General features: G+C 41.0%; 1 protein-coding gene and 1 long non-coding RNA gene across 3 annotated transcripts in view; one reads left to right on the top strand and one right to left on the bottom strand.

The window, feature by feature from the left end:
• Positions 1-17,299, bottom strand: part of KCTD16 (potassium channel tetramerization domain containing 16) — a 333,749-nt gene that overhangs the window by 288,519 nt on the left and 27,931 nt on the right. For both annotated transcript variants that reach the window (XM_081504973.1, XM_081504974.1), the window contains 3 exons: positions 11,370-11,428; positions 10,139-10,223; positions 8,624-9,774 (listed from right to left, as the gene is read on the bottom strand). In XM_081504973.1, the coding sequence (XP_081361099.1) occupies positions 8,624-9,455 (832 nt within the window). In that variant the 5' untranslated portion in view covers positions 9,456-9,774; positions 10,139-10,223; positions 11,370-11,428. The remainder of the gene's footprint in view (positions 1-8,623; positions 9,775-10,138; positions 10,224-11,369; positions 11,429-17,299) is intronic.
• On the top strand, positions 12,233-16,270 carry LOC145511530 (uncharacterized). The gene is made up of 2 exons (XR_014057922.1): positions 12,233-12,470; positions 14,438-16,270. It is a non-coding gene; the product is annotated as an uncharacterized LOC145511530 (long non-coding RNA).

Raw genomic sequence — 17,299 nt, 5'->3', positions numbered from 1 at the left:
TTATGGAGTGCCTACAGTTTTGCAGGTTTTTGGCCAAGTGTATCACAAGAAATGTGACTGCCAGTTCCTACCTTCACAGAACTTGCTATCTAATGTTACAGAAACAGTTAAATAAGCAGGTGTAATGCAGCGTTATTTGTGTCATGGTAAAAGAAAACAGGGTCCTTTGGAGCAAATATAAGAGGTACCTAATCTAGATGTGGTGGGCTAGAAAAGCTTCCCATAAAAGGAACCTGTAGATTTGGGACCTGAAGTATTTAATCAAAGCAGATGGAGGCATAGTTCCAGGCAGAGGGAACATTATGTACAAAACTGAAGAAGCAATTGTATAACAGCATTCAGGATCTGAGGTTACAAATGCAAGGGATGGAAGGGCCACAGAAAAGGCAAGGGACAGAAGCAAGAGTCATGTCACGAACTGTGATTCATGTTAGGGAGTGACATGGTCAGACTCACATGTTAGAAATCTCACCATATCTGCAGCAGGAAGGAAAGACCCAAAGGGGATCACACCAGACGTGGATGGGAAGGCCAATTTTATTTTATTTGTAATAGTCTAGAAAAGCAATACCGGTGGCCTGGGTCAGAGTAGCATCAGTGGAGACGGGAAGAAATGGATGGATTTGAGGTGGATAACGGAAAACAACCAATAGAACTTGGAGTTTGGAGAACTGGTAAGGGAGAAAGAAGAGCCACCCAGGTTTTATCCTTCCCTGGGGAATTGGGCAACTGATGAAGCCATTTACTGAGATAAGGAACACAAGGAGAGGTTTGGGAAACATATATAACAAGTTCAGTAGAGTTTCCACACAGTTGAACAAACCCAAGAATGCAAAATTAGAAGAGCCAGTAGGCAAACTTTCCCCAGCTATTCTAAAAATGATTCTCTCTCCCAGTCAGCAGGAGCCTTCTTGGTAGGTTCACTGCATCCCTGATGGTAACTCAGCCTAGTGACAAGCACAGCAATGGAATACTAAGCAGTTCTAGGGCTTCCGTGGTGGCTCAGATGGTAAAGAATCTGCCTGCAATACAAGAGATCTGAGTTTGATCCCTGGGTTGGGAAGATCCCCTGGAAGAGGTCATGGCAACCCACTCCAGTATTCTTGCCTTGAGAATCCCCAGGGACGGAGGAGCCTGGTGGGTTACAATCTATGGGGTCGCAAAGAGTCGGACATGACTGAGCGACCAAGCACAGCACAGGCAGTTCTTGGATGACTAGAAAGGAAAACATGGGCCTGCTATATCATCAGAATCAACTTGAACAGTGGAGAGAATAGGTCCCAATTGTTATTTGCCTATATGACAATTATGAAAAAACTAACAATAAGAAGGTGTCCTTCCCTTGCTTCCAAAACATATAGCATTTCAATCTGCCAAAGCAAATTAAAAATGGACTTGCCAGCAAACGAAACAACTAACAAAGAATTAATCTCCAAATATACAAGCAGCTCATGCAGCTCAATACTAGAAAAATAAACGATCTAATCAAAAAGTGGGCCAAAGAACTAAACAGACATTTCTCCAAAGAATACATACAGATGGCTAAAAAATACATGAAAAGATGCTCAACATCACTCATTATCAGAGGAAATGACATCAAAACCACAATGAGGTACCATCTCACACTGGTCAGAATGGCTGCCATCAAAAAGTCTACAAACAATAAGTGCTGGAGAGGGTATGGAGAAAAGGGAACCCTTTTACACTGTTGGTGGGAATGCAAACTAGTACAGTGTGGAGATTCCTTAAAAAACTGGAAATAGAACTGCCGTACAACTCAGCAACCCACTGCTGGGCATACACACTGAGGAAACCAGAATTGAAAGAGACACATGTGCCCCAATGTTCACTGCAGCACTGTTTACAACAGCTAGGACATGGAAGCAACCTAGATGTCTGTTGGCAGACGAATGGATAAGGAAGCTGTGGTACATATACAGAATGGAATATTACTCAGCTATAAAAAAGAACATGTTTGAGTCAGTTCTACTGAGATGGATGCTATTATACAGAATGAAGTAAGTCAGAAAGAGAAACACCAATATAGTATTTTGACACATATATATGGAATTTAAAAAGATGGTAGCAATGATCCTATATGAAAGACAGTAAAAAGACACAGATGTAAATAACACACTTTTGGACTATGTGGGAGAGGTGAGGGTGGGATGATTTGAGAGAATAGCACTGAAACATACATATTACCATATATAAACTAGAAGACCAGCGCAAATTCTATGCATGAAGCAGGGCACACAAGGCCAGTGCTCTGGGACAACCCAGAGAGATGGGCTGGGGAGGAAGGTGGGAGGGGGGTTCAGGATGGGGGGACACATGACACACGTGGCTGATTCATGTCGATGTATGGCAAAAACCACTGCAAGGTTGTAAAGTAATTAGCCTCCAATTGAAATATATTAATTTTTAAAAATAAATTAACAAAGAAATCAAGATCCTAAATAAATAAATAAAAATAAGCTTTCCAACACTTGTGAATATTTCTTGCAAGAAATTCTGAACTTGAATCTGATCAAGCCTTAGAATCTGGTGTTTAGCTCTAACAAATTTACAGAAAATGCAGGGGTAAGAAAAAATGTGTTACTGACATCACAGAGATCATAGAGACAGATGAGCAAAACCCAGAGTGCTAAACATTTGACATGACAAATAGCTTGGTTTCTTCAAACAAATAAACTGAAAGAAAAAAAAAAAGAAAGAAGGAGAGAGAGAAAAAGTGTGAAGAGGATAGGAGGAGGGAAGGGAGAAATAAAAAGATTTAAGATTTTTGCCACTTTGTGGTAATGTCAAATGCAATATTCTTTTTCTTTTATAGACAGCAATAAAAGATAATAAACAGGAACTTTCCTGGTGGTACGGAGGATAAGAATCCAGCTGCCAGTGCAGGGGACACAGGTTCGATCCCCTCTTCTGGGAAGACTCTACATGCCTCGAAACAACTAAGCCCATGTGCCACAATTACTGAAGTCCCCATGCCTAGACTGTACTCTGCAACAAGAGAAGCCATTGCAATGAGAAGCCCAAACACCACAACTAGAGAGTAGCCCTCTCTCACTGCAACTAGAGAAAAGCCCATGCACAGACACAGAAACCCAGTGTATCCAAGAATAAATAAATTTTTAAAAGATGGTGGATGTACCTCATTTGACTCTTGATTCAAACAAGACAACTTGAAAAAAAATACTGTGAGAGAATCAAAGTTTGCACACCAACTAGATATCAGAAGATATCAAATTACTATTTGTTTTGTATATGATAATGTTACTGTGATGCATTTTAAAATTCATTTTAGTTTAGAAACATATAGTTTTTAATGGATGAATGAAATGGTTAATACCTGAAATTTGTTTCAAAATAATCCAGTGCAGACAGAATAGAAAGTAGGTAGGGATATATATGAAACAAGATTCATCTTGTAATAATCACTGTAAGTTTTGGAGCTGGTTGTTTCTACATTTGGATGTTTGAAAATTTCTATACTGAAATGTTTTAGCTGACTTGCCAAGAAATGCAGTATTTGAGGAAAGCTAGAGCAAAGACCAAACAAAAGAGCAACAGTCAGCTGTGATGCAGAGACTGAACATCACCTCTTCTTTCAGAAGAATTGTTTCTGTGCATGTAACCAGCACTCTCTCCTCTGTCCAGTCACTCCTCTTGATGGTTTGTGCTTGGAGGTATTCCAAATGGAGCTCAGCAGCATTTTCTCTGTTTATGATTCCTTTGATAAGATCCAAATCTCTTCAGGCTGTCAGAATCATTTTGTCTTCTCTTTCTTATCATATATATACATACTCACACTCACACACACACACACACACACACACACATGTTTTAACATATGAAGGGACTTTGGGGCAATCACAGAGATCTCCTCCTTTCTTCTCACATACTGACATTTCTCTTGCTGCCAAATTCATTCAGGGACGCCAGAGACTTAGGAAGAAACTACTCAAATCATCTCTTACAAGGAATCAGGCTCGGGTAACATATCCTGTTTAGCATGAAAGTGAAAATAAATGACATAATAGAATATTTTACTAACATGCAGGAGAAGAAGGGGTCGACAGAGGATGAGATGGTTGCATGGCATCACCAACTCAATGGACACGAGTCTGAGAAAACTTCAGGAGATAGTGAAGGACAGGGAAGTCCATGGAGTCTCAAAGAATCAGACATGACTTGGTGACTGAACAACAACTAACATGTTTATAGTACTATTACATTGAGCCCAATGGTCAGAGAACAGCAGCTTAAAGAGACAAGAAAAAAACGATACCCACTGCCCCTGTCCTTTATCATCACCAGCCAATATCTCCCCAAGCAAGGCCTAGGCTGACTTCATGATGAAGCCTTATACTTAGATTATGTTATATATTTAAATCATAAATTATAAAATAAGAAGGCACAGGCCTTAAGAACATTCCCTTTGGGATACAAAGTCACCTGATCAACGACTATTAAAAGGTTTCTTATGTACAAAAACCTCTGAAAAAAGTAACACCATGCCTTGAAAATGTTGTAAATATAATGACAGGACAGAACTTTACTGATATCTTGATTGTGACATAAAGAGAAAGAACTTGAAAGCAGGAATGACTAAAGCATGAGGAAAGGGGAGCATCTAAGATGGAAAAGACAGAAAAACATCACAGAAAGAGAAGAGGTAGGTAAACACCAGACCTTCACGGTTTGGACTTTGCTGTTCTGTGTCTTCATTTTTAATGTGCCAACATCATATTTCTATGGACAATAAAAATTGAAGTTATCATTGGTAACTTTTGAGAAACCAGGAAAAAGAAACCTAGAATTATTTCAAGATAGATGTTTTTCTGCCTGTTTTCCTTTAAAAACTCACCCTTTTACAGAAGTTTTAAAATCAACGTTGGGTAAGTTACTCACAATGGCTAGAGCCACCATTTCTTCCTAATACAAGGTCATGCAGAATTCTAGGTAAGAAATTATTTCCTGATCTACTTTTCTCCAACACCCCCATCTCAATTAACCACCTTGAAGATATATACTATGTATACAAAGCAATTTAGAAACTTTGGTAGAAACAACCTTTTGAATGTAAGGAAACCAAGTAAAGAGAAAAAAGGTTAAAATGCACTTCCAAGTAGTAATCTGTTGAAAAGGCAATGAATCGATGTCTCTATCTATGATTCACAGAACTCAGTTTATGTTTTTGGATGTTATGAATGAAACTCCCTACTTGTGGTCAGGTTATCACAATTCTATTAGAGGCAAATGCCTTTGAATCTGAATGCTTTCAGGCATTTGTCTGAAGTAACTTATTCATAGGAATAAGATTAAGGAAATGTACATAATCTTCTCCGATGAAGAACAACTTTCCCTCTTACTAGGGCATTGGAAGAGGGCGCTAAATAACAGGTTCATTTATTTCCATATACCCGTGATTTTGTTCCTAAGTGGTGTGAATGACTATTGATTCAATATCAGGACTTCCATCTTCCAAATTGCTTAACTCATTCCATCTGGAAGTGAGTCAAGAAGTCATCCTCTGATGTTTATGATATTGCCTTCCATACAATACTTGGAAAGAAAACAGAGGTAATTATTTACGTAATTGGATGAGAAAGAGGGAAAAGTACCTTCTTGTTGTTTTAAATTAAAACAATTAAAATACTTTGTGAGGCAATACTAGGACAGACATTTCTAAGTTCCTACACCACTCACATTTTCTTGCTTGCTGATATGTGAATCATAATCCATAGTATTTCACATATTGTATTTAGGTGTATAAGCAGTGTAAACAAACACATTTCTTGCCACCCTGTTGAACACACACAAATACCTGTTGACTTTTTTTCTAGTTTTACATTAAACAGTCAAAACTACTTGATGTTGATCATCAATTCTAGGTCTACATGCAGACTGAAGGAGGCAAGAATCTAACCTGTTAATAATTGACAGATCTCCCTGGAAAATCTAGAAGAAAATTAGGCAGAGGAGGAAGGGTTCTCTCCCCATGACTGTCAACCACCATATGCAATGTATTAATTTCTTGCTGTTCATTTTTACTGTGATATGGATCCAGGCAAAATGATTCTGCATTATCCCTTGGTTATTAGAAGAGTCTGATTTCTTGGAGTTCATTCCTTGGAGCTAGGAAGTTTGTCACCACATATCTATATCTTTATCTACAGATATTTTTATAACGTAGGAGAAAGTTGGGATCCCCTACAAAGAACACCTTTTCTGTTGGTTGGTTAATTGTTTTTTTGAAAATGGGGGAAGTGCTCCCTGAGACACATACTGCCTTTCGGACCACTGCCCTTCAAACCTGGATGGCAGGCAGGCGGTGGTTTTTGGGCTCCATGCCCTCTGCAATGCATGCAGTGGCTCGGGGCTGGCGATTGGATGATTGGCAGGGCTTGGGGCATCTTTGCATACAGGCAATTCCCTGCTTTAGAGCACCTCCCAGAGTTTTGGCCCATTAACCCAAGCACAACAGCTTGATGAATTAATGCTTATAGAGGCACAGTTGGAAGCTTCTAATTAAATAATTATGGCTAAGCAGCTGCACGGAAGCTGTCATGCACCCTAGAAAGCCAGCTGTCAGCTTTTTTGATCCTGAGACTGAGGAAGAGTTAACACTTAGCTCTGGCTGTTAGGTACAAAGAGCAAGTATATCACACGCAGTATATGTGCTGTACAATATGAAGTTGTTGCATATTTGTGCTGGCCTGTCCATGGAGTAATGAAGATGCTCCTTGGCATCCTCTCAGCAATCCAACAAAAAAAGGAAGTGATTATATGATTAGAGAACAGAGTCTGTCTGGAGCAATCTACAGAGGGCTTAGTATTATACAGATGAGTCCTCGATAAACACAGAAATGTCGCTGAACTAGCAGGCAACTCAGACTCTAAGTCTCATTTAGATAAGCAAGTGATTGGACTCAAGTGTGGTCTTTTTGAGGGGGTATGACTGATATGTTTTCTTCTGTTTGACTAAAGTTTCTTAAGAGGCTGTTTTCGAATATTAGAAACTAGGGAACAAAGTAAATATCACAAACCTAGATTTAAATTCAACGATGCATTTTTTCCCAAGTTAGAAGATGCCTGTTCTACAGAATCACAGATAATGTCATATTTCTTTATAGAAAGCTAAAAAGCTAAAGCTTTATCTCTACACTAATGGAAAATTCACCAGAAGGAAGAAAGCAGAATCTGGCCGCTAAGCCCCAACACAGAGGAAGGTATAGATTATAGATAAAAGCCATAGATAGGGGTATTGGACCAAATAATGCTTGTTACAGCACATCAGAATGTGACTGAACTGCTAGATGATTCCAAGTTTCTCCGCAGGCTGTTCTTCCTATACAATCCTTGTGTCTTCACTTCTAAAAACCAAATCTGTGATAACCCAGTACGGAACAACTCGGCTTCCCACAGGCCTTGTCACCAAGGCTCCCAACATTATCTCCAAAGGAATAAACACAACTGTAGGCAAAAATCAGTCCAACAGATTCAGTCACACCTTAATGTGTAGAGACATTTAGATACTTTAATCCTCAAAATTTATGAATTTGCCTTAAAATAAGAATAGGGAAAAACTGGAAACATATTTCTCATGGAATTCACTTCACCCATCTCCCAGACCTGTTGAAAATCAGCAGTTCATCAAGCACTGAACTTTACAGACTGATTGTTTTCCTCCTAGAGATCAATGGCGTATGGTTAATTTAAAGTAATTCTTAAAATAAGGCATTCTGTACAGTAAATTGTCATTTAAACAACTGGACTGACTCTAAGAAACTCTTATTATAAAGGCTTCAGTACAATTGCTTCTTTTCTTTTTTTTCTCTTCTGGTTTCCTTTTATGCGAGTGATTCTATCACCTCAGTTGTCTGAAGCTAACTGTGTGTGATTGACAATTCTCAAGGATTCATTCCTTTTGGGTGAATCCTAAATGGAGCTCAGCTTAATTAAGTCTGCAGTGCAACTCAAATCTCGGTACAAATTGCTAAGGAACCAAATCACAAATTCATGAAAGCCTAGGCAGGCAAATTTCAGACTTGGGGTCGGGGGGGTGGGGGGGGGTGGGGAAGGGGTCTTTCATCAGTCTGTACTGCCATCTAGCCAAGATCACGTCATTCAGTGCAACATCCATTTTGCTTTCAACGTCCCCGATGAAAGCCAGTCTTCAGAAACCAGTTTAATAGACCCCAAAGTTCAGATAAAACAACAGTCAGTAGCACTTCAGCCACTCTGAGTCTACCAAACTCCCATGAACCAACAGCCAAGTTATCATTGCCTTATCTTCACAGTTCAATATCTGACAGACACACATGTCTATTTTCATTCCACATATTACCTATACCAATATCATTTGTATCCTGTGATTTTTGAGGCCTTTAAATATTCTATGAGTTGATTGGGAAAACAAAAATTACCTTAGGTAAAACACGAAAGCTGATTATAACCTCTAATCCTCTAGCTATACCTCAAGAGTTAAAAAAAAAAGAAAAATCCCAAAACAGCATTTCTTGGACATAGACTGAACATGCAGACCATATATAGATATATATCTGTTAAAACAAATCCATACATGTGAAAAACAACAAGAACACTCGGTACTTACGGTAGAAGACATACTCAGTGTAACTTGACCAGATCTTGTCATCTGTATATTGGTTGACGAAAGATGCTGTCACTGAGGAGTTACAGGCCACCATGTGGAATCCACATTCTGACAACATATCAAAAGCCCTTTCCAGATGCCTGAATTTGAGATAAAATCTGGACGTGTATCTTTCTGGGGCTCGGTCAGGGTCTCTGCTCTCATTCAAAGTTTCTCCGAAGACCTCCTTCGCCAAGGAAATCCTTCCACAAACCAAAATCCGGGGAACTCTCCGAAACTTGGCATCTGCCTGCCCCTCTCTGCCCATGGTGCAGGACCCCCTGTAACCCACAGTAATAAAACCCCACTTGCGGTCAGCAGGGAGCAGCGAGGAAGGGGGGCAGATTCTCGTGTCACTTCCTTGGGAGGCATCTTCAAAGTCACTGTGGCAGAATTCATCTGGGCTTTGCTTGATTTCATCGGGGGTCAGGAGTTTGACCAAGTCTGGGAGCTGGAAGTACTCAGCTTCTCTTTTCAGTCTTCCCCTTTCTGGAAAGTGATCAGGCAGGACCACCTGCCTGTCCCTGAGATAGTCCAGAATATAACGGAACAAGAATCCATCTCTGTCAATGAAAAACCTTCCCTTGGAGTCCTTGGCTAGGTCGTTAGCTGTGTCTCTCTTTGGGGAAAACATTTTCCACAGGAGGGAATGAGGGATACTTATTAATGTGGAATGGCGAGTAAAATAAACTTGACCCCCAACATTCAGCTCCACGACCTCAGGGAAGGAGTTGGGAACTGCAGCCCCTTGTTCTCGAGCATAATAACGACTACAGTTGCCACTCAGAGCCATGGTCCCTTTCTTCTTTTTCTTCTATTTTGATGTGAAGGAGCGATCCAATGGAGTCACAGCCTGATCCTTTGCAGCAACTTACAAGGGAGGGAGAGGATGCTAACTTGTTAAAAACAACTTCCTCTTACCCCAGTTTTTTTTTCCCCAACAAAGCAAAATTTCAAAGAGTCCACAGGTGAAGTGATGCTACAGAAGTAGTTTAAACCCTGGCAGGTGGTGAGCTATGACTTCATGGAATATAATCAACTCATCTGCATCCAGTTTTCCCCCAAGCTCAGTAGGCAAGGCCAGCCAGGTCCCCAGTTTCTGAGAGGTCTGTCTGAAGGAAAAGAGAGAAAATTATTTCCTCAAACACAGCATGAGTCAGAAAAAAAGAGATTGCTGGAGAGAGGAGAGGGAGGTAGAAGGAGGGAGGGAAACAGAAAGGGAGGGAGGGAGAGATTATTTTACATAAGCAGCCCTAGAATTACTGATTTCAGCCATTCTTCGACTAAATCGTAGCTTCTCTCAAGGTATTTCGTGTCTACATATTTATCTATATCCCTCTGTCTCCAGCATTTAGTATTAAAAACATTTCTATTTGATTTCTGCATTAAAAATGAATATGCAATTTTCAACTTCTAAAAGGAGAGTTATTTTCTTTCCCCAGCTGGAGAGGAAAAGCAATAAGCCCTGGAACTTACCTCAGTGAGTGCTGGAAACAGTTCTTGTGAAGAAATACCCATTTGCAAAGCAGTCCAAATCCCCAGCCACACACCGAGTCTGGAGCTTGTCAAAATCCCAAACAGGTAAAATACAGAGGTATCAATGAAAAGTGCCAGAGAGATGTGCTCTTAGAAAATAATAATTATATATATATATTTATATAAATGTATATTTGTGTATATGTATGTATATATTCACTCCCAATCTCAAGTTAAAATAAGTCACAAAAAAGTTAAACCGTGACTAGAGGTGGTTGGATGGAAGAAGCAAAGCAGAGAAAAATATTCAAAGCTTCTCCAGGAAGAAAAAAAAAAAAACCTTTGGAAAGAATCCTTAAAACAGAATAGAGTTGCAAGAGGTACCGGGACTTAGAAGCTTTTCAGAAAGCCCAGAAGCAAGACAGATGCGCCCTGCTGGGGTCCCAGGTAGCCACCCCACCTGCCGGCAAGGGCAAGCGGGCTCCCATGTTCCCAGCCAGTGGGGAGCGGGCGGCCGCCGCGGCGCAGAGATGCAGGCGCGGGGCTCAGGCTCGGGCTTCTCTGGCGGAGGAGCTGGGTGGTTCCACAGTTCCCAGTGCAGTTCGGATGCTGTTGTTTCAGCAGTGCAGGCAAGAAACCATCCAGGGAAATGACTATTACATCATCTTAAAGGAATATGGCTTGGAGAGAGCGGAGGCAGCTCCGAGTCACGTCCGCCTCGGTGACAGGTCGCCGGGACTGCACGGGGACGCCGCGCTCCGGCCGTGGGCACGCGAGTCCCCCGGGCGCTCCGGGCTCGGGGCGGGGACGCAGCGCGGCGCAGCCGCTTCCCTCCCGGTTCTGTCCGGAAGTCTGGAGTTTCCAAGGGCCTTTGCTTTGCCCTTTCGTGCTGTCTCTAGACCTCCACAGCCACCACCATGCCCCAGAAACAACCCCTCAACCCAGATAAACACGGCGGTTTTTCATTTTAAAAAATCAACAAACAACTCCTTTGCATGTGCACTAAATTTCTGCTAAAAGGCAAATTGCCCCCTCTATAGCTTGTTTGAAAGAAAAAAAAGCATACCCAATGGCCCCAGTGTTCAAGCTACAAAGTGTTTTTTTTTCCCCCAAAGAGGACTAAGCCATGTTCTCTCAGATGCCCTCTCCTGTTTTTGTTTTTCCTTTTTCTCCATTCCTCTGCCACCCTCACCCCAGCAAATAAATAAATAATGAATATATACATCCATACCTTCAGTCTCTCTGGAATTACTGATGCTCCTTCACAAGACTATAGGAAGCACTGGTACCCTCAGAAAAAAAAAAACAAAACAGCGTTTCTATCAGTAAGTCATTATCTTGGCTTCCACTTAAGACATCGTTACCTGCAACTTTTTTCTGGGTCTGTTTCCTTACGGAGCTTCTCTCTGGATGTGCCCCCGCCCCCCTCCCATCTCATCCCAAGAGGACTCTAGTGGAAGACACGCCTGCAAAGAGACATTTTACTCCTGTCCCAGAGGGTTCCCTTAAGTGCATCATTAGAGTTTCAGGAAGACATTTCCAGGGCGACCTAATCCACTAACAAAGTGCTTCCAGTTGATCTGCCAGTCAATAAGGGCCTAGCCAACAGCTTACAGTAAGTCAGCCATCTCCCCTTTCAAACACCGATGCTAATGAGAATGTAGTACTTCATCTATGAATAATATATGCGGGGCACACTCCATTCCAAACAACTGCTATTTTTAAAAGATGAAAACCAAAAATGGAGAGGAAAGTGTGAATTAGATACATTTTATGGGATACATGGTGTTATTGCCAGCTCTTGCCCCAAGAATTAGCGTGAAGATAGACTCAGCAGTAGCATAAAATAATTTCTAATTTAACACTCTTCTTTCACTGAGAATCAGGTTACTGAACACATTCGGAGTATTAGCTAACACTCCAACACCTGATTATATTTAACTTTGTTTCTTTAACTAATGTATTAACCTTCTCTGGCCTCAATCATTGGGATTTTAATGCTGGACCAATCAAGGATGTGCTTGTTATTTGATGCACTCATATCGCCATCTAGTGTCCACAAACTATCAGTGCAGGACTATATCTGCCAACTTTGTGTGCGCGCGTGCGCGCGTGCGCGCGTGCTTGCTCAGTCGTGTCCGATTCTCTGGGAACCCATGGACTGTAGACGGCCAGGTTCCTCTGTCCATGGAATTTTCCAGGCAAAAATACTGGACTGGGTTGCCATTCCCTACTACTCCAGGGAGTCTTCCGGACCCAGGGATCGAATCCGTGTCTCTTGTGTTTCCCGCATTGGCAGGCGGACTCGACCACTGCACTATTTGGGCCAAAGGTCAGATTTTTTTTCCTCTTTGTTTTAAAGTTCTTGAGTATTATCAGAAATGTTCTGTTCACCAAGATGACAAAGTAAACATCTAGTTGCCATTGGGTTAAGGGGAAAAGTAGCTCAGAGGGTAAAGCATCTGGCTGCAATGCGGGAGACCCGGTTCGATCCCTGGGTCGAGAAGATTCCCTGGAGAAGGAAATGGCAGCCCACTCCAGTATTCTTGCCTGGAGAACCCCAATGTCGGAGGAGCCTGGTAGGCTACAGTCCACGGGGTCGCAAAGAGTCGGACACGACTGAGAAACTTCACTTTAAGTCTGAATCTATAGCTAGTAAGTACTGTCTTTGGTTGTAGTAAAGAGCAAATTATTTTATGTCTAACCAAGTAGGCCAGCACACCATGACACTGGCTTTGGAGATTGGATATTAAAGTATTTGGGAAACAGTTTGGCAAGAAATGAGAATGGGAGGAAGAGAAATCATAGTTTTTAAAACTAAAAGGAGCTTGTGAAATGGAATCACCATCTCATCTTAAAGACATAGAAACTGAGTACCAGAGAGGGAAAGCTCTTCCACAGGGTCACACAGCAAGGTAAGGGCTAGACCCCTGCCTGTTCAGTACAGTCAATATCCTGATTTTAACCTTATGGATTCTGGAATAGGAATGGAGAGGTGGCAAATAAAGAAAACAAGAAGAATTTTAAGATTATTACACATTTGAAAAAGCAGCAAGTCATTTAAAAGAGCTTTTGGTATGAAATTAAATTGCAAGGCTAAAATATTTTCACAATTTAAACGAACAGTATTCTGTATCTCAGAAATGAGAAGCTCTTTTCATTGGTCTGGGCTTCCTAGGTTAGGCTATTTCTGAGACAAGTAGTTCTTAAGTTGGGGGAGAATGGACTGCTTGGAGAAAATCTAGGAAATGAATACATGAACATAAAAGTTCACGTTCAATGTCAGGGACAGAGCCTCTGAGGAAGGGCTGAATAAAGTGGCACCAGGGAGATCACGCGGCCAGAGACTCACATTCCCAGCAATACTCACATTTGGACTATGAACCTTCTTTCCTTTGAGTTTTCTTTTTTTTTAATGTGGACAATTTAAAAGTCTTTACTGAAATTGTTGCAATATTTTTTGTTTCTGTCTTATGTTTTGGGTTTTTGGCCAGGAGGCATGGGAAATCTTAGCTCCCTGATCAGGGATCCAAGCTGCACCCCCAGCACTGGAAGGCAAAGTCTTAACCACTGGACTGCCAGGGAAGTCCCTGAACCTTCTTTGTAAAGTGAGATTACACACACACACTCACAGAGACATATTCTGAGGACTGAAAAGAAAAAAAGAAAACATAAAACATTCACCACACAACCTTAACCTTGTGACCACACCAGCTGAATGCACTCTGAATTCGTATTTTTTAATAAACACTGTTAAGTACCCCAGACTTTGCACACATATATTGCTGTATATTGTTTTGTGCTAAAAAAAAAAAAAAAAAAAATTCATTTAGTATAATAAACAGTTAAAAATAAACTGTTTTTACAGCCCTCTTGAGGGCTTTATTTGCTTTTTAATCTACCTGGATCCTCAAGAAATTGAGAAGATCTGGACCTCTTACCCTTTGAGAGGTCAGGGATTTGGTTCGAGGTTGGCCCTAAGTCTATTCATGTTGAGGTTTGTAGAACCCAGGTTAATAGCCTCTGATCTGTACTCTTTCTTGTTCCTTTAGTCTCAGGGAGGCAAAGGATAAGAAGTGAGATTAAAGCAATAATTGGCTTGGAGGAAACAAAGCAATACAGTATCTAGAGAGATTTAAATAGTGCTAAAGTAAGCAAGGGTGTCTCAGGGAGGTTGTCAGTAATCCCAGCTGTTTGGTGCCTGAACAAGAGGCAAGAAGCCAAGTCCAGGCTGGAAGTGTATTCCTGTCCTTCGTGTCAGCAGATAACACTGCTAGTGTTATTATTCTCTTCTGGCAGCTCTCCACTGAAGCACCGTGGGATGCCACACTCTGCGCAAAGGCTGAACATCCAGCAACAGATTTCTCTTAAGAGAAGAGCAAGAAGAATGTTGCATTCTGTTCCTTGTAATATTCAAGCCCACAGCTCATGAAGACACATCATGGATAACTTGTGGAATTGATGGAATGTGTCTTAGCTTCTATTTCCTGTTCCCCACTTTCACACACCCCCAGAGCTGACTGTTGAAGAGTGTGTTCTCAAAAGGACAATTTTAATTTTGGAATAATGTGATCACCTCCCACATCCTCACCCCCTAACACATCCTTAAGTTTATTTTCCCTTAAAGGGAGATAGCTTTTATGCTGACTGTCTGTGTTATCAGGGAGGGAATTGATCTCATCAACTTACTCATGCTAAGATGCTATGCATTCATTGTGTTACATGCCCCAAGGACTCCTGAATTATCAGCATCGTCTTAACAGCTACTGTTGATGGAGGGCCTGTCAGAGCCATTACCTCTCTCTCAGCTCTCCCGGACTGGTGATGTGACATCGGACAGAAGACTGACTGTCTCTGAGCCAGGGTAAAACAGAGATAATAAGAAGACTGCCTCTCAGGTGTGCTGTGCAGATAAAATACGATGATCTGCATGTTGGACCCCTAGCACATTTCCCAGCTCTGCTGCTGCTGCTGCTAAGTCGCTTCAGTTGTGTCCGACTCCATGCGACCCCATAGACAGCAGCCCACCAGGCTCCCCCATCCCTGGGGTTCTCCAGGCAAGAGTACTGGAGTGAGGTGCCATTGCCTTCTCCGTTTTCCAGCTCTAGCTGAGTGCTTAATGAATGTCAGTAGTATCCATTAAAGAGACAGAAGCAGCCATACTTGTTGTTCCGCTCAAGTTGAGGCATAAAGAAGTTACCAAAGATGCCCAAAGATTGAAATTCAGTTCTGTTTGCAAATTTGTTGCTCTTCTCACTATGTAGTTTTAGGTAAAGATTATTACTTGGTAGAAATGTATTTCTCAGTAATGGGGGATCAGGCTTTGGTGGGGGAGATGGGTGGCAGAATAGGGAACTGAGAATAATTGATACCACAACGGTTAAAAATAGAAATGCCACTATCTTCTGCCAGACAAAGTTGCATTCCTGGTACCCTTTCATCCATTCCACACGGATTTACTAAGTACTATGTCATATCCATCACAACTGTTAGGTATTTAAGACACAAAGATGAATTCAATACAATCTCTGAACTCATTCACATACAAACACACACTCATACTCAAAATCATAACAATAGAAGGCAAAGATTAAGGTTCTAGATTCTTGAACCCTACTTCTTATTTGCAGAAAAATGTCTGGTGCTGTATTCAGCCTTGGATCCTACATAGTTCACATATGGTTTGGACAAATCACTTAACCTCAGGTGGCCTCTGCTTCCTTATCTGTAAAATGAAGCTGTCTCCCCTTATAGAGATACCGTGACTGATGGCAAAAGAAAGATAAAATATTGCTGCCCAATCTTCAGAAGCATACTAGGATGCAACAGAGGAAGAAGGCAGCAGACAGCAGTCTGTCTTGTTAAAATAAAGCCTCCACAACAAAGAATTGGGATTCGACTTGTATAATTTTAAAATTGGAATGGGAGACCCTTTGAGGTCATTCTTTGCGGCCTCAGCGCCACCTAAAAGTTTGAGGTAATAGGAAATGTTCAGTTTAGTCACTTCTCTCAGTTGCTTCCTGAAAATACCCTTGAACTTGACTCCCAAAATACAAATAATAGCTAAAGTTGTTCGTACCACCATACAGTCTCTGAAAGGAAGTCTGCAGAATAAAGTTCTAAGTGAACTCATTTTGAGATCTGAAGTGTTTTTGTTTTTTTAATGTTATGCTGATCTGAAAAGCAAGTATCGGCTGCTCTTCACATACGAAGGTAACACTTTTTCAGGTTTTCTTCAAAATAATGACAATTTTCTGGAACAAATGGCCCAAGTTAGGAGTGCATAATTTGATCATGATGTTGAGTGAAGCCAAGTCCACATATGTGTTTTGAAACTGTGATCTCGTCAGCATGAAACCTAACCAACAGAAATACACTCTTCCTTAAAACAGATTGGAGAATAAGGGGGAAAAAAGAATATAACTGCCTGACTTTGAAACAACTGGTTCCAGCAAGTACACAGGCAATATTTTAGGCATAGCCATAAAAAACAAAAGAGGTCTACCCTTGCCTACCCCTACAGTCCTACTTTGAGCAACGTGCTTAACTATGTTGTATCATTCACAGTTGATGCTCGTTGCGTATGTTGTATTATGCATATTGGCACCATCCTTACTATGTTTGCTATGCATTATGCAACAGATATCTTGGCAAAAGAATAGTGTAATTTGTAAGCCAGTAATTGTCAACCTTTTATCTTCCACCTAGGAAACCCATTTTTCAAACGATGTCTCCATTGTCTTTCCAAAATATGCAACAGATACAAGCAATATCAAATCCAAAAACACTTAGGTGTTAGGTTCAAAAACACTTCTTATTTAAAAAGCAATCAGTCAGAGATTTCAATAACATGTCAGTGGTCTCTAGAGTGCATTTTAATGTTTTTCTAAATAGTTTTCTATATGCATACATAGAATTTATTGAACTCCCTGAAGCAACTTCTGGGGAAAGAGTTTGAAAAGCCTAGTTATAATAAAAAGGAACAGGTTTTAGAATCAGGCAGAGCAAGGTGTGAAAGAGGTACCTACCAGCTGCATGCTCATGAGATAATCACTTTACTTCTCTGAGGATATTCACTTCATATATATATTAGAGATATAAAAATCCACTTTCAGGATTGTTGTAAGGATTAGAGATAAAATTCTGAAAGTGCCTGACACA

This window comes from Giraffa tippelskirchi, chromosome 6 (assembly GCF_054371585.1).
Source record: "Giraffa tippelskirchi isolate mGirTip1 chromosome 6, T2T-mGirTip1v1.2.pri, whole genome shotgun sequence".
NCBI classification, from domain to species: Eukaryota; Metazoa; Chordata; class Mammalia; order Artiodactyla; family Giraffidae; genus Giraffa; species Giraffa tippelskirchi.
This window is presented reverse-complemented; position numbering and strand designations above follow the sequence as displayed.